Source organism: Aspergillus welwitschiae (assembly GCF_003344945.1).
Source record: "Aspergillus welwitschiae strain CBS 139.54b unplaced genomic scaffold BDQ94scaffold_9, whole genome shotgun sequence".
In the NCBI taxonomy this organism is placed as follows: Eukaryota; Fungi; Ascomycota; class Eurotiomycetes; order Eurotiales; family Aspergillaceae; genus Aspergillus; species Aspergillus welwitschiae.
The window spans coordinates 686,473-702,219 of NW_020798703.1; the positions used below are offsets into that span (position 1 = coordinate 686,473).

A 15,747-nucleotide genomic window follows, 5' to 3' on the forward strand; every position below is an offset into this window, starting at 1 on the left:
TGCAGTATACCCAAGACATGACACCGTAAACCATATGCATTATTCAATACACAAAATTAACATAGCAATAACATGAATAACGCACACACTTTTCCATGAACTCCAAAACAACACCCACAAATGTGAAATAGATAAAGTGGTATCACAACATATCAAAATCATCCAAATTATCCCGATACTGCATAATACTCCTCTTAATCTTGGAGCTATCCACCCACGTCACGAAATCCTCCAGATTTCTCGTAACCAAGTACGCCGGATCCGTAACGACCTCTGTCCCGACGCGAACATGGCCCTGCTCGATGAACGTGACGGCCTAACACCACCCAGCCTCATTAGCATAAATCCCAACCCAATACCCCATCGCCAAGAAGGTTGATAAAAAAAAAGAAGGACTTACAGTCTTAACATTCTCCACCATCCCACTCCTAGTCATCCAAACCGCCAACCTCCTCCTACAAAACGCACTAACCGTAACCTCCCTCTCGACTCTCGAAAGTCCCGCCCCCTGTTCGCGACTCTGCTTCAGAATCCCCATGCGGAACAACTTATCCAGCACCTCGGATTCCAGCTTCTTGCGCACGGGATCACTCTCGGGGTCGAGCTCAGACAGCTTGTGCGCGAGCTGGCGCAGGGATCCGCATAGCTGGTTGTATTTGCGGTAGTCGAGGGGGTCTTGCAGGTGGTAGCGCGTGCGGATTTGAGATTCCCGGTGGTTGTTGTCGGATTTGTAGACGTGGAAGTCGACTTTGCGGAGGAGTTTCTTTTCGTGGTGTTTGAGGGCGCGGGGCATTTTTATGTATTTGTTTGGTTTCCGAGGGGAGGGTGTGAGAGTGGTTGGGGAAGAGTAGGGGGGAGGAGGAAGTCGTGGTGATGGGGGATGGGTTTGGCTGATAAGAAAATTTTGGGTATAGGATTTGGAGAGGGAGGATATGTCGGGTAAAATGGGTGTTTGGGGGGTGAGGGTGGGTTGTGGTTGGTTGGGTGTGGGGCGGTGTAAACGGCGGTGTGTATGTGGTGGTGTGGTGATGGGGGACTATGGACTGTGCTACATTTGATAATTCGTGGCAAATTAATGCTGGAGTTAATATAAGTTAGATGTGAGGTGTGCTATGTGCTGCATATTCTAAATTGATATTATGTTGTACTTAATGTGCAAGGCAATGTGATTAGTTTGGTTATCTTGATACGATGCGAAGCATGGTTGAAGGTATCGATGATACAAATCTAGCTCAACCAGATAGCTATATCTATACTCCATCTTCGATTGATATTTCTATGTCTAAAATCTATACTCTATCTATATTCTATATTCTATACCCATTGTTATACATGTATAAGTCTGGTGGCGCTGGCTGCAGCCAGCTACGGGAGAAATGTCTTCAGTCCCATCGCAATCCGCTTGATCTGCTTCGCATAAAATGAGCTCTCCAATCCAGCTCCAATACCCCTCAGCGGAATGAATCGTGCAAGGAACGGCATCGGGACCCGGTTCAGCACCAACTGCGCCTCCTCATCCGGGACGCTCTCATCCATCAGAACCAAAGGCAATTTCGGCTCAATCGCAGCCGGACGTCCGATTCCCACCACGTCGCACGCATTCTGCTGTAGAGCAGACATGGCGCCTGCACGGGTCCGAAAACCGCCCGTCAGCATAAGAATGAGATCCGGGAAGCGCTTGCGAGTTTCGGTGGCAAATTCGATGAAGAATGCTTCGCGGGCAACAGTGCTCTGGCGTTTTTCGGGTCCCATCATCTAAGACATGTCAGTCTGAACATCAGCTCGAACAGTATGAATACTGCTGACCGTTGGGTTCTCGTAGCTGCCACCGCTGACTTCCAAAAAGTCAATGCCTGCTTCAATAAGAAGCCCGATCTGTGTCATCGTGTCTTCAAACGTCGAGGAGCTGTGGTCAGCAGAGTTGAGCTTGATGCCAATAGCAAAAGTCGGCGGAACGACCTCGCGAATCGCGTGAATCATATCGACCACGAATTTGGCTCTCTTCTCTGCCGTACCGCCGTATGCATCGGTGCGTTTGTTGGACTTGTTCAGTTAGCTTGGCCTCTTCCGGGTACTGTTGTAACTACCTTGGTGTTCAAGAATTGGTCTGTCCATTAGCTTGCGACCAGTAGCGAGAGGAAAATTATCAACATACCAATCAAGTAACCGTGCGCGCCATGCAGCTCGATTCCGGAAAATCCACTGTCGGCCATCAGACGGGCCGTGTCCACAAATTGGCGAGTGACCCGGTCGATATCAACCTGAGTCATTTCTCGGGGTGGCGGGAAAACGAGCCAGGTGAGCAGACGCTGCACCAAGCCGCCACCCATGTCAAGAGGAATCGCACTAGGTGCAATTGACGGGGCAAAGAATCCTCTGCGGCCTGCAGCCCGGGGGGTTTGCCGGCCGGGATGGCAGGCCTGTACGATGCACGGAGTGCCATGCTGCTGACACGTCTTGGCATACTGGCTCCAGCGTTCAACTAGAGCCTCGTTGCCTTCTTTGCCTGTATAGTCGGAGTGCAGGGCAGGATCCCAAGGGTTGCCAAGGTGGTCCACGTCCACCTGAACATTTCCTAAGTGCCATAACCCAGTCAGAAGCGCACGACAGTATTGACAGTGGGTCAGCTACCTGTAAGGAGAGCCCCCCAACCTCCCTGTCCCCATTGGTCGTATGCCTTTAACAACGTGGGAGTCGGCTCATTGCCTGACCCGGCCAGTGCCTCGGCCATCGCAGCCTGGGCGAGTCAGACAAATCATGATTAAGCTTCCGGAAATTTCGAGCCACCCACCTTGGCTAGGCGGTTCGGAAAGACCAGCCCGCAGGGAAGCTTAACGGGATCATGCAAGGACGCCATAGTGTGTGTGCCGGTGACAGAAAAGGAAAAGCTGAATGCGACCCTGAAAAACTGGGGGTTGCCCGTGATAAGTCACCGGCGGCCCGAAAAAGCAGCCGAGGCCAGAATCCACGTGGAGGTATACATGGCGCAATGTGGGGATAGCCGTTAGTTTGCATCGAGCCAAGATCTGCTCAGATGCTTATCGATATCGGCTGCTAAGTGCTAATATCAACAGCCAGCATGTGAAAGGGAATCATCTACCTGTATCAGAAAATAGCAGGTAAAAATAAATCATTGAGTTGGAGTTGTATGGTTCCTCCTTACCACCGGGACAGACAAGCCGACTCCAATGATTGCCGAGTCGGTCCGTGCTCAATACACAAGAGACTATGAGTCTGGATGGAACAGCACGATCCCCTCATTCTGACCCCAATTCTGAGCTAGTCAGAGAGTATCAGCCCAGTCAAGCTTAATGAGGGACGAAATCCGCTGTTGGGGTAAAATCGGAGGAAAATGGTCCCCCGCGTGAAACCTCGGACGACCGGATATCCACGGTCAAGATAGCCGGACATCGGGATGCAGCCTCCCGACCACTCGGACAATGCAGGGTAATCCGTCCGTGGAACCGCCATTTGACAGCTTGTGCCAGGGCCACTTCGAGTCGAAATGAGCTACAGCTTCACCCCCGCCCAATTAGGGACTTCAGCCCAGTGGAACCGATCGGACGGGGAGGTGACGGCGGAATCCATCGCCGATCTGACAGGGGTCTGCAAGAGCTGCAGCTCTATTGCTTAGCCTGCAGAAGCTTATCTGTACGGTCCGCGATGGAGAAGACCCTGCGCCTGGAGTCAGTCTGTCATCTTATCCCCACTTCACATGCCAGTGAGTGAGTGATGTTGCCTAGGTTGATGGATCCTGGTCAGATATCATGGTCTGGTCGCCGGACAGCCTGACCATCGCTCGTCTGGACGTGGCTAGACTCCGTCTTTAGGATAGATTAAACAGGAGATGATTAGCAACAACAGGACAACTAACATGTGAAGCAGTGAGGTGGTGACTCACTGGCAGATGTAGTTGTCCTTCCCCGCATGGGAGGTGAGGAACCCCCTCATCACATGACGCTGACTGCAGGTGCAGGGGTATCCATGCCCGATTCGGCAACGAGATCCTCGCACAAAAGGGATGCTAACGGGTTGATTCGGAATCATGGAGTAGACCAATATCCACTGTAATAACCACAAGGGTGATGTCGGAAGATGAAGCTACGAGTTTCCGTCTAGCGGGATTCCAAACAGCGAAGAAGGCAAAACTATAGCCCGAAGAAAAAGATCTGATCATTGAATCATCCGTTTTATCCATCACAAGACCAGCATCTATGCTAACCAAAACTAGTCCGACATCGGTGGTATCCGACAACAGAATCGTCATTAAGAGGGGTCAGAATCCGTGAAAGAATGGGGGTATACAAAAGCGCATCCTTCCAAGCAGGATCCGGGAAACAAAAAAGCGCTCGAAAACAGAACTAAGCCAGTATTTTAAGAAGAATGTGATGCCGAAAAGCTAAGCAAAGGAGACCAAGCTCACAGCTTAGAGTTCTTCTCAGCCTCCTCAGTCAGAGCCTCCAGGGAGAAGGCGCTGGGTCCCAGGCTAGCCAGGATAGAGCCAACCTCCCGCTCCAAGGCCAAGACCTCAGTGTGGGGATTGTACATGCGGGCCTTGATCCAGGCATCCAAGTTCTCGTCGCTCATGGTGCGCAGAGCGGTCTCACGGTCGACCTTGGCCTCTTGTGCCGCCCGGATGACATTGCGGGCCACAACAACACTGACCTCACGGATGCGGGTCAGGTCGGGGTAGAGAAGACCACGCTCAATCTCCTCAGGAAGGAGAGCTTTGGAAAGGGCCTCACCCGAGGCGTAGATCATGCTGTCGGTGACCTTGACAGACTTGGAGAGGATGGTACCCAGACCAATACCGGGGAAGACATACATGTTGTTGCCTTGGCCGGGGTAGTAGGTGCGGGTCTCGCCAGCAGAGTTGGTGTAGGACATGGGGGGGAAGGGAGAACCGGAGGCAAACAGCACCCGGCCATCGGTGTTGGTGACGGCGCTCTCGTAGTCACATTCGGACTTGTGAGAGGGGTTGGACAGAGGGAAGACAATGGGGGCGGTGTTCCACTCAGCCATCTTGCGCAGGAGCTCGGGGGTGAAGACACCGCCGATGGTGGAAAGACCCATCAGGATGGTGGGCTTCACATGGTCAACAACATCTTCCAGGGTCTTCAGCTGCAGGCCGTTGTTGTCCGTACGGGCAAAGTAGACCTTGTGATCAGCGAGCTTGTCACCACGATCAGCAGTGACAAGACCCTTAGTGTCGACCAGGTAGAAGCACGCGCGGGCCTCATCCTCGGTCATGCCCTCGCGGACGAAGAAGTCAACGATCTGCTTAGCAACACCAACACCGGCGCTGCCAGCACCGAAGAAGACGGCGCGGTGGTCCTTGCAAGGAAGGCCAGAGCGCTTCACGGCGTTGATCACACCACCAAGAATGACGGCACCAGTACCCTGGATGTCATCGTTGAAGCAGGTGTAGTTATCACGGTAACGCTCCAAAGCAGGGAAGGGGTTCTTGAAGTCCTCGAATTGGATCACAATACTGTAAACGCGTAAGCAACAATGCAGTCGGGTCGATCATGCATGGGGATTTACTTACCCAGGCCAGCGCTCGGTCAGAGCAGCCATCAGCTCATCCAAGAATTCACGCTCCTCCTCGGGGGTCACCTTGTCACGGCGGCTACCCATGTACAACGGGTCTTCCCGGAAAGCCTTGTTGCTGGTACCCAGATCGAGAGTCAAGGGCAGGGTGGCCTCGGGGCGAATACCCGCACAGGCAGTGTAGAGAGCCAGCTTGCCAATGGGAATGCCCATACCGTTGATGCCAAGGTCACCCAGGCCGAGAATACGGGAACCATCGGTGATACATGTGATCTCCACGTTGGGCTGGGGCCAGTTGGCAATGACAGCGGCCAGGTTGCCGCGATCCTCCCAGCTCAGGTACATACCTAGACGTGCATGGTTAGCGGCCGATTCAGCCCGTGACAAGGACGCTAGACAGGGATTCGCCACACACCTTCGGGCTGCTGGTAGATCTCAGACCATCTCTGGCAGGCTTCTCCAACGACGGGAGTGTAGATGAGGGGGGTCAATTCCTTAGTGCCGAGTTAGCTCATTGGCTTACGATAATGTGGTTCTGCAGCTGCATGCTTACCCTCAGGTGGTCCGTGACCAGACGGTAGAACAGGTGAACATTGTTCTTACGGAGAGTGCTGAGGTAGAGGAACTTGTCGATAGGGGTCTGCTTGAGAGCCAATTGAGCGAGGCCTGCAACTCCATTAGCTTCCAGCCCCCTTTCAACCATCATTCCTCATCTACGGATATACGCACAGCGAGTCTTCTGGGTCTCGTACGACTCCGCACGCGGGGGAGTCAAGCCGTAGGTGCGGAGATACTTGCGAATGTAGGCAGGGTTGGCAGTGTCATAGTTGGCGTCACTAGACGTAGCGGAAGGCATTGTCAGTAACCGTGACAGCAGAAGGCATAAGCTGATGATGTGTGACTTGGAGTCGAGGGGAGATGTTTCCGTCAAAAGACGGGGGAGGCAAAAGACGGTACTTACACCGGTGCCGCATGGTTCACCAAGGAGGTCGCGTGGACGGGACGGCTTTGCTGAGCGGGAAATCGAGCCATGGTGGAAGGCTGAGTCACGGCCAGGATACTCTTGGAACGAACTCCAACAACGATATCAGGAGAAGAGGGGAGATTGAAGGAGGCAGCAGAGGTGATGGCAGTAGAGGAGAGGATCAATTGAGGCGAGGAGACGACTGGTGGCAGTCTGATTTTATGTATTCCGTGGGCTAGTCGCATTGAACCCCCCTGAGTAAGAACCCACCGCATGCCGAAGTTCAACCAAGTAAGTGTCTCAACAGCGGTTGTGATCTTCTAACGAGGTTGTCGTCAAGACTATGAACCAGGGCCGTGGATTGATTAGGGATGACAGCAATCGGGAAGAATCGGGATGCAAGGGACCACTCAGGATGACCGGGACCGGTACGGTGGGTATCGGGGTACAATGGTTGCATGGCAGCGAACCGTTTCGACTGGGTCGCTGGTCACAGACTCTCTGCGGTGGGAACTGAGAAAAAAAAGGCGAAGCTTGGGGGGGAAGGAAAGGTGGAAATTGAACGGGTCAGATTGGGTCAGATTGGGACGGGTGTGGAGTAAACTAAACGGGAGCTCGCTCCGAATCCGACAAATGCGGAGAAAAATTAAAAAACATTCGAGACGCACAGATTGATTTTGGTGCTTTTGATTCAGCTCCAATTCGTGGTATTTGATGGGAAAAAAAAAGAAATTTTTAATAAAGGCGCATTAAATCGACAAATCCCATTAGGGGCTTGGACCTTCCAGATGTCGATTTTCGGTGTTTGGGGGGGTGGGAAAGAGAAAGAGAAGGTGAGGAGAAATATGAGGTATTTCTCGTTCCAGGACGACGGCTACGTTGTAGTACCGAGTACAACGAATACACAACACACGACACACGACCTGTTCGATTTGAGGTGTTTATTGTGTTTATTCCATGTGTTTCGGGTATTGTTGTTGTACTCTTGTTGCTCTCGTTGGTATTTTTGTTTCTATTCCTAATTGATTGGTTTTCTTTTACACACAATCACTCAACTCACTTACTTACTACACATCTTCTTTCTTTTTCCAAAGTCCGAGTGGGGGGAGAAAAGAGGGACCTTCTTCTTTTTTTTTCATTTTCATTTTCTTTTTCCTTTCCCGTTGGGATTTGATAGCAGCTGACATACCTACTACGGAAATTCCCCCTTGATTCGGAAAAGGATGGTTCTAGATATGGATACCTATTGCTCTGTGAATTGTTTTGTTTAATAATAATTACAGACCTATACCAGAACTATACGAGAGTTATACCAGAATCAAACAGGATTCCTGATGATCAATGCGTATTGTTGGGGGAGCAGGGGAGAAGAGAGAGAGAGAAAGTACGAATTAGAGGTGTGAGTTGAGTGAGTTGAGAGAGCTGATCGAGTCACCAGCATCATCAGTCTGGATTGTACGGGGTACTTGTCAGTCCTCTGGCTCATCCAGATGCACATCGGGTAATCCCTCTGCAACTACTGGCTTACTATGTACAATTATACTCCGAGTACCCGAAAGTATGAAATCTACCAGTGTAGAAACTAGCATGGGGGTATATCAATTCCAAAGAATGTGATATCTATCAACAATTATATCCTGCTTATGGTGGACTAGTCTCCTTAAGTCCAGGATAACACTTCTTATCACCGTCGTCGTCGCCCTACGACGGAGGTCTATACCCTATACTGTCTTACGGGCCCCGATTTCCGAGATGGCAAACCCGATTCCATCCTTTCTGCTGGTCGGATGGTGGACCCGATTTAGTCAGGATTCAGCGTAGACATCGGAATCACGCAGCACACACTAAGCCAACAAGAGCAAAGGGTCCAGCCATGGTGGTTGAGGTGGATCGGGTCTCATGTGGCAGAGAAACAGGCTAAACTACGCCCACTAAGCCAGCTTAGTTGCCTAAGCTAACTGCCAGGCCCCAAGTCTCCAGACGATCTAACTGAACCAGGAAGGATTCTGGACCGGATGTTATTCATGCTGTGCCAGCCATTAGTCTAGTTTAGCGCCGCTAGCATTCCCCGCAGCAACGCGGCCCGGACAATGGCCGAGTTCGGGTCTTGTCAGCGGCTGCAAAGCCAGCACCAGAACACACTCTCACTCACTCACACACACACACACATACATACATACGCACACATACATAATAAATCCTGAGTCTGTTGTAGTCCCGCACCTGTGTTTCGTGTCGTGTCGGCCGATTGCCAGATATACACACATATACGATTATCTTCACGCTCTGTCAAAGCTTACAAAATCCCTCAACTTGTTGGCTTTGTCACCCGACATTGACTCGTATTGCCCGGTGTATGTTGATCCATCCACCACGGAGTATTCCTCGCAAGGGTGAACAATCGTACCCGGAATACTCCGTGGTGCAGACGCAATGCAAAAAGGAAGCTCGTCGCCCCCATCCCCGATCACCCTTCGAAACATATTGCGCATTTACTTGACTGCGCCGATCAGAATTGCGCGAATAAAGGTCAGGCAAAAAAAATAAAATAAAATAAAAATCAAAAAAATAAAGAAGGAAAAATAGAATAAAATTCTTTTATCGTCGGGTCTCCAATTTTTGACTCCAAATTCCGCGGTCCTGGCTGCCCAATAATAAAAAGTCTGAAACTTCAAACGGCCTTGCGCCTCGCCGATCGGTCCCGACCGATGGAGCATCCGATGGAGTCAACTCCTGCGAAAGTGCGAAAATCTTCCGTAGCATCCAGTGAACAATATCTGAAGCAGTAACCCTTCCCCTATGATTGGTCATCTCCTGCTCGACTTGCTCTCCTACAGTGGAGAGTAGTATAATTAGTAGTTGTAGGCGTGAACCGTGCTGTTTCCGTCGGAAGCACGCAAAATTTCGTCTCGTGCACACGGCCAGCTTACGAGGTCGAGGCTCGTCTCATTATTAATTGTCAACTGAGAAATTATCGTGGGAGCTAAACGTGTCTAGTTTTGAGCTAGTGATCAACTACTATGGAATAATGATTGTTGTGCACTGTTAGTGCTAAGTATATCCTCCTTAGTCCAAAGTATAGATGTCGGTTAAGAGACTCCACCCCCATTGGCGCTCTTGCCGATATACTACTACTACTATCGTAGTCGCGTGTGAGCTACTATTGTTGATCTCCAACTCATCTAGCCACGATAGCGTGGGCTGTCCTGAGCAATTTCTCAAGCCATTGGACCCTGATGCCCATTCGAGCGGTTTATTATGCCCATTTTATCCCTCACTTTTGACACGGTGGCTGAAGTTTGTACCTCATCCCGCGCATCCATCCACGCAACCATGCAGGCCTTGACCGGGTTACCCACTTCAGCAGTTCCTCGACCAGCCCCGGATCCGAGCTGCATGGATCACAAAGCTTGACTGGTGCTGATCCTTTCATTCCTTGGATTCAGCGGTTTAGCCGCGGTTTATACCTCAGATGCTTTCAGCACCTCCCGCATTGAACGCCCGAAGGGAGAAAGAAGCTGGTTTACTTTGGCCCATGATGTGTGTGATACAGGTCATACACTCTGGAATCTGAGGGCTATTTACTGTTGGCTTCGTCAACATGTGTAACGATGCTTTTCTTAGACTTGGTTCCATTGTATCTCACAGCGCCCAACCTGTTTGACATGAAATCGGCGTGGTGGCACTGAGGCCCTGCTTGACTCTTCGGACAGGACTCCGGAAAGCATTCCATACTCCGCGGCCATCGTTGCTAACCTTGCAGGTGTATGTAACAGTCATACTCCAAATTTATCGGACCTTCTACCGGCTATTCAGGCAACAGAGATCTCGTTCACCCTTACATCACTTACATCATTAAAGGACTGCGATGCCAGCGTTTCATTGCATTACACCATATGTTACAGCTCTGAAATCACACAGGCCTTGCATGAGTTACAACAAATTGTCAAGTCTGAGACGAGGATCTGATGCGATGGGGTATCTATCAATGAGCCGTCATCAGATCTCAGTCAAACCTGCGGATTCTTGCAGATGTACAGGACACAACGGCCTTTATGATGCTCCGTTCGGGATAATCCAGCTATTGCTTGATTATTGTATCTAGACTGGACAGAATACATTGGGAGATAATAAGGATATCACGATGATAGGACAATGCAGGCGAGTCACCTGACTGCGGCCGAACCCGGCCAGTAGCGGTGACGCAATGGTGATTAGGCGCAGGGCCCGTGATCGAGACATGCAACAACAACCGGGAAGCTTTGCAATCAGCTAACCAGCTGCCGGTTTCCCCTCTTTTCCTGCTTCCTTTCTCCATTGTTTGCTAGGCCAGGTTTGCAGATACTCCTCATCTCCCCTCCGTTCGCTGTGTGCATTTACCATCTTCATCATCATCAATCATCACCAGGTACCTAGACCTGTGTTCTGTTTTGTTTAGCCATCCAAGTACGCCAGGCATCCTTCACCATGCCGCAAGGAGAAACCGAGCCCCTCCTCCCTCGCTACCGGGAGGACACGACCCTCCAGCGTCGCCTGCATCAAAAATTACACACATACCAGATGATCCGTGCTCTTTCGGATGGGTACATGCCGTCTACGGAGCAAGCCATCATCAATCTGCGCACCTTGTTGGCTTCCGATGTCCTTTCCCCTCACACCCACGATGTTGGCACCGTCGGCCGTCAGATTGTCCGCGACTGCCGCCTTTGGATCCAAGTGTTCATCGAGCTCTTGCAAGAGAAGAATGGTGATGATAAGCTCCAGGAGTTCTTGTGGCATCTATCACGCTCCAGGGCCTCCATCGACCCCAACAAGATACAGCAGCGAGCCAATCAAACCAAGGCAAGGGCGGATACGAAAGCGGGTACCGACTTCCGTTCTTTTTCTGTTCATGCACCAGGCTGTGGGTTCCACAGGGCATCAAGTAGTGAGCTAACAATTGTCATCCAGCGTATGATAGCCTGCGCACTGTGGGAAGCCTACTCCTGACCAACGCGGACTTCCGGCTCTTCGTTGATGATTTGTCAACTGTCGGCCGCCAGATCTTTTCCGATACGGCATTCTCGTTGTCCAACACGTCGCAGCAGATTGGAAAGGAGCTTCAACCTTCTCAGGAAGATGTAGATGCTATTCAGGGAGCAGGTGCCGATGAGGGTCGTTCTGCAGAGAACGAGGAATTACGTGAAGAGGCAGCTACTGTGGCGAAAGTCACAGGCAATGGTGTTGCTCGCACCGGCAAAGATGCAGTCCAGAGTGCCAAAGAGCATTTAGCAGGACAGGAAAAAGATGCCTTGCTCTATCGGTTGAAAAAGACCGTGATGAACCTTCGGGATCGTTCTGACTATACAGATTCTGTTGCCACGCTAGGCCAACTGCTGGGGCGATATGCCAAAGCGTATGCAAGTGCAGCTTCGGATGTCGTCACAACGGCAGAAGAGGAAGTCGACGTCAATAAGGATCTCAAGCAGGCAATGGAACACTTCTGGTTGCTGGTCCAGTCGTTTGGCGATGCTCAGGAATGGAAGACCCTAGAGGAGCGTTTCAAAACTGTAATGCAGCACTCTAACAAAGATCCAGAGTTCGAGAAATTCGTCTCTGAGACAGGTTCCCTGGTCGAGGAAATGTTGACTGATCCAAAATTCTTCGATTCGGCCGAGGAGAAGATTGATGAGCTCAAAGAAAAGTCGAAGCAAATTGAGACAGGATCAAGTATCCGTCAGGATGTGGATGCATTCCTGGCACAAGCAAGACGGGCTCTACGGACAGTCCCGCAAGACAAAGCCGTGTCTAAACTCTTCGACGCGACGAACAAGCTATACAAAGACGCTTGGGACGGCTACAACAGCCGAGAGGGTCAATTGCCCACCGACATAATCGAAGTCTTCTTTCCTCTAGTTCTCCGCACTATTCAATACATACCAATCCCGCGACTGGAGATATCTGCACCAGAGGTCGATCTGTTACTGGAGAGCCTCATCCTAGAACCTGGTCACACCGTCAATTATTCCTCATTCTTGCCATACCGTATGCATGTCACAACGCGCAATGACATCGACATCGTGAAGAAGCATTCCAAGAAAACCGCCACTGATCTCAAAACCACATTCACGGCAACAGTATGTGGACTAAACATCAGTGCTCAGGAATTTGGTTATTGGATGCGGACCCATTCAGCGCTTCTGTTTGGCCTCAAAGATGAGGGGATTGCTAGTTTCTACCTGGACAAGCGCGGCATTGACATCTCTCTGGACATAGAGGTTGGAAGAGAGCGGCTGGAACACATATTCACTCTGCGCGGTGTCCGTGTGCGGATCCACAAGCTGGATTACAAAGTCCACCGCAGCAAGTGGAAGTGGCTCATATGGTTAACGAAGCCTTTCCTCAAGCACCTAGTCCGCCGAGTCTTGGAAAAGAAGATCGCGGAGAATATTGTCCAGGCTGCGTTTACGCTCAATCGAGAGCTGGTATTTGCCCGAGAGCGCTTGCGGGCGGCCCGCATTGCCAACCCTCGGGACCTGGCAAGTTTCGTGCGGGCAGTGCTGGCACGACTGCAATCACTCCCCGACACCGACGTCGAGACTCGTATTGGCCTTGAGCCACCTGGTAGCGGTGTCTTCAAGGGTGTGTACGCCCCGGGCAGTCTGGTCAAAGTCTGGCATGACGAGGCATCTCGGGCCCCTGAGGTCATTGAAGAAGGCGATGAGAGCCAGGGCCTGGGACGGACCTGGCGTAACGAAGTGTTTGATGTGCCCAGACGTTGAACCTAGGACGTCCGCTTATTTTCATCACGAGTCACGATTTCTCCGTTTGGTCCATTCAACCGTCAAGGTCCCCGCGCTATAAAAGTGCATATTCCGTAGTTGCTTGGATGATCGACGCCGGTGGGTTCGTAGTCAGGAAGCGGGGAATTTGCCATAGTCTATTTCTTTTACTTTAGCTAGCAATGAGCGTTGGTAGCGATTCCGTACACAATTCATGAACTCTTATCTGATGCTGCTATGCGATAATTCCACGTGACCCGGTCGCGGACGAACAGTAAAGCCGGCCGGCGTTGCGGCCACCTAACCGGTTTATGTGGTTGGCCGAACATCCTCCACCTCCATCTTCGAGTCCGCGATAACAGACAGCCTGGCCAAACACAACGTCTGCTTCTTGAGGTCTTGACTGATCTTGAGCAGCTCCCGCCAGGGACAAACATTCCTCAATTCTTACACCTTCGTCCGGCCCTCTCCCCTCTACCTTCTCGTCTCTCTTTTTCTCATCTATACACATACATACATAACATACATCCTTCTTGGCCGATCGACATCCTTCTATACTTCCATCACAACAAACACTCTAAAGTATAACCACGCCGACACCACATCCCGCGCTACAACTAAACGCCACGCCTACTTGAGCTGCGACGCTTCGCAGCTCACAACATCCCATACCAACAATCAATAAATAAATCAAACCAAACCAAACCGACCATGTTCCCCACCATGCGAACCGTGGCCCTCTTCGTGGTCCTCACCATCTGTCTCATCCAATTGGTCCTAGCCGCAGAAGACTACTACAAGATCCTGGGACTGGATAAATCCGCCTCGGAGAAGGACATTAAACGCGCATACAGACATCTGAGCAAGAAGTTCCATCCGGATAAGAACCCGTTCGTTAACTCCCTCTCCCAATTTCCTTTCTTCTTCTGTTGGTGCTAATGCTCGAACATTTGTTAAAATAGAGGCGACGAAACGGCCCAAAAGAAATTCGTCGAAATCGCCGAAGCCTACGACGTCCTCTCCACCTCTTCGACACGCAAGATCTACGACCAATACGGCCACGAAGGACTCGAGCAGCACCGTCAAGGCGGCCGACAATCGCACGATCCGTTCGACCTGTTCTCGAGATTCTTCGGCGGCGGAGGCCACTTCGGCCATGCGCCGGGTCATCGCAGGGGACCGGACATGGAGCTCCGGGTCGGGTTACCGCTAAGGGATTTCTACAATGGACGGGAATTCTCGTTCGGTGTGGAGAAGCAGCAGATCTGTGATGCCTGTGAGGGCACAGGGTCCGCGGACCGGGAGGTAGTCACCTGCGATAAGTGTTCTGGACGCGGAATAGTCATCCAGAAGCATCAGTTAGCGCCGGGCATGTTCCAGCAGGTGCAGATGCATTGTGATAAGTGTGGCGGACAGGGCAAGATGATCAAGAAGCCGTGTCCCGTATGTCATGGACATCGGGTTGTTCGCCGCGAGGTCGAGACGCACGCGACTGTCGAGCCGGGAATGGATAAGGGGATGCGGCTGGTATACGAGAACGAGGCGGACGAGAGTCCGGACTGGATCGCGGGCGACTTGGTGCTGATTCTTGAGGAGAAGGAGCCGGAGCTGGGCGACGCCGAGGAACATCGTACGGATGGGACGTTTTTCCGGCGGAAGGGCAAGGATCTGTTTTGGAAGGAGGCGCTGTCGCTGCGCGAGGCGTGGATGGGCGAGTGGACGCGCAATATCACGCATTTGGATGGTCATGTGGTTCAGTTGGGGAGGAAGCGTGGGGAGGTCGTGCAGCCGTTGTCGGTTGAGACGATTAAGGGCGAGGGTATGCCGCATTACTCGGATGGGCATCTTCATGATAATGAGGATGAGGATGAGGAGCCTGGGAACTTGTATGTGGAGTATGCCGTTATTCTGCCGGATGAGATGGAGAGCGGCATGGAGAAGGACTTCTTTGCGCTGTGGGAGAAATGGCGCAAGAAGAACGGGGTTGATTTGGGTCGCGATAGTGGTCGGCCTATGCCTCCTCCGCCGGTGAAGGACGAGTTATGATATGTTATTCCTTAATTATTTATCTCACTCTCTGACTCTCTTTCTCCCTTCGCTTCACGGGACGTGATATTGTACATTTATTCAGTGGTTTAGATAGCTATCTTAGACGCCTCTATAGAGAGTATATCGAAAATGGCAATCCTTGACGCCCTTGATGGGGAAGAATTGGTGTGATACCCAATAGTTTCCCGATTGAGTCTATTAATCATCTTGAACCTGCACTCGCTGTGTCTGGAATAGCGAGTGGAATCTGTCCTCCTTGCATTGCATAGTGATCCGTTCGAATCCGGACTCGGGATTCATGCCCTGTCAGACCTGAGATGGCAAACAGCTGTTGTGTTACCGACTGACGATGGTTGCCTAGAGATGTAATCGATTAGAGATAGGATTTTCCTGTACGTTCGAGCGTATCGGTAATTCAGCTCT

At 51.3% G+C, this 15,747-nt stretch overlaps 7 protein-coding genes across 7 annotated transcripts; 3 read left to right on the plus strand and 4 right to left on the minus strand.

Moving 5' to 3' along the window:
* Window positions 1-2: 2 nt before the first annotated feature.
* BDQ94DRAFT_129381 (snoRNA-binding rRNA-processing protein IMP3) lies at window positions 3-914 on the minus strand. Its single transcript, XM_026763932.1, has 2 exons — window positions 401-914; window positions 3-316 (listed from the first exon to the last, which is right to left on the minus strand). The coding sequence occupies exons 1-2, from the start codon at window positions 791-793 to the stop codon at window positions 143-145; spliced, it is 567 nt and encodes a 188-aa protein (XP_026628603.1). The 5' UTR covers window positions 794-914; the 3' UTR covers window positions 3-142.
* A 451-nt stretch (window positions 915-1,365) lies between these two features.
* Window positions 1,366-2,857, minus strand: BDQ94DRAFT_168592 (FMN binding oxidoreductase; the record flags this gene model as incomplete). The annotated part of the gene is made up of 6 exons (XM_026771107.1): window positions 1,366-1,755; window positions 1,807-2,043; window positions 2,088-2,107; window positions 2,156-2,575; window positions 2,632-2,737; window positions 2,792-2,857. 6 exons carry the CDS (start codon window positions 2,855-2,857, stop codon window positions 1,366-1,368), a joined length of 1,239 nt encoding a protein of 412 aa, XP_026628604.1.
* Window positions 2,858-4,056: 1,199 nt separating this feature from the next.
* BDQ94DRAFT_129401 (NAD-dependent malic enzyme) lies at window positions 4,057-7,016 on the minus strand. Its single transcript, XM_026763933.1, has 6 exons — window positions 6,512-7,016; window positions 6,280-6,386; window positions 6,104-6,216; window positions 5,966-6,044; window positions 5,549-5,897; window positions 4,057-5,491 (listed from the first exon to the last, which is right to left on the minus strand). The coding sequence occupies exons 1-6, from the start codon at window positions 6,787-6,789 to the stop codon at window positions 4,420-4,422; spliced, it is 1,998 nt and encodes a 665-aa protein (XP_026628605.1). The 5' UTR covers window positions 6,790-7,016; the 3' UTR covers window positions 4,057-4,419.
* Window positions 7,017-7,230: 214 nt separating this feature from the next.
* Window positions 7,231-7,536, plus strand: BDQ94DRAFT_139819 (uncharacterized protein; the record flags this gene model as incomplete). Its single annotated transcript, XM_026765506.1, has 1 exon — window positions 7,231-7,536. A coding segment is annotated over one exon (306 nt), but the record flags the coding sequence as incomplete, so codon positions are not given.
* Window positions 7,537-8,479: 943 nt separating this feature from the next.
* BDQ94DRAFT_139820 (uncharacterized protein) lies at window positions 8,480-9,110 on the minus strand. Its single transcript, XM_026765507.1, has one exon. It carries the CDS (start codon window positions 9,004-9,006, stop codon window positions 8,794-8,796), a length of 213 nt encoding a protein of 70 aa, XP_026628607.1. The 5' UTR covers window positions 9,007-9,110; the 3' UTR covers window positions 8,480-8,793.
* A 1,690-nt stretch (window positions 9,111-10,800) lies between these two features.
* BDQ94DRAFT_139821 (uncharacterized protein) lies at window positions 10,801-13,511 on the plus strand. Its single transcript, XM_026765508.1, has 2 exons — window positions 10,801-11,378; window positions 11,465-13,511. Exons 1-2 carry the CDS (start codon window positions 10,982-10,984, stop codon window positions 13,273-13,275), a joined length of 2,208 nt encoding a protein of 735 aa, XP_026628608.1. The 5' UTR covers window positions 10,801-10,981; the 3' UTR covers window positions 13,276-13,511.
* A 338-nt stretch (window positions 13,512-13,849) lies between these two features.
* Window positions 13,850-15,610, plus strand: BDQ94DRAFT_129445 (putative DnaJ domain protein). The gene is made up of 2 exons (XM_026763935.1): window positions 13,850-14,165; window positions 14,238-15,610. The coding sequence occupies exons 1-2, from the start codon at window positions 13,987-13,989 to the stop codon at window positions 15,319-15,321; spliced, it is 1,263 nt and encodes a 420-aa protein (XP_026628609.1). The 5' UTR covers window positions 13,850-13,986; the 3' UTR covers window positions 15,322-15,610.
* The last annotated feature ends 137 nt before the right edge of the window (window positions 15,611-15,747 follow it).

Coding starts and splice junctions, on each gene's coding strand:
- BDQ94DRAFT_129445 (XM_026763935.1), top strand. CDS start 13,987: ATGTTCCCCACCATGCGAACCGTGGCCCTCTTCGTGGTCCTCACCATC. Junction 14,166..14,237: donor TTCCATCCGGATAAGAACCC/GTTCGTTAACTC, acceptor TTGTTAAAATAG/AGGCGACGAAACGGCCCAAA.
- BDQ94DRAFT_129401 (XM_026763933.1), bottom strand. CDS start 6,789: ATGCGGTGGGTTCTTACTCAGGGGGGTTCAATGCGACTAGCCCACGGA. Junction 6,045..6,103: donor TGGTCACGGACCACCTGAGG/GTAAGCATGCAG, acceptor CTCGGCACTAAG/GAATTGACCCCCCTCATCTA. Junction 5,898..5,965: donor GATCTACCAGCAGCCCGAAG/GTGTGTGGCGAA, acceptor ATGCACGTCTAG/GTATGTACCTGAGCTGGGAG.
- BDQ94DRAFT_139821 (XM_026765508.1), top strand. CDS start 10,982: ATGCCGCAAGGAGAAACCGAGCCCCTCCTCCCTCGCTACCGGGAGGAC. Junction 11,379..11,464: donor AAGGGCGGATACGAAAGCGG/GTACCGACTTCC, acceptor ATTGTCATCCAG/CGTATGATAGCCTGCGCACT.
- BDQ94DRAFT_129381 (XM_026763932.1), bottom strand. CDS start 793: ATGCCCCGCGCCCTCAAACACCACGAAAAGAAACTCCTCCGCAAAGTC. Junction 317..400: donor TGGTGGAGAATGTTAAGACT/GTAAGTCCTTCT, acceptor GGGTGGTGTTAG/GCCGTCACGTTCATCGAGCA.
- BDQ94DRAFT_139820 (XM_026765507.1), bottom strand. CDS start 9,006: ATGCGCAATATGTTTCGAAGGGTGATCGGGGATGGGGGCGACGAGCTT.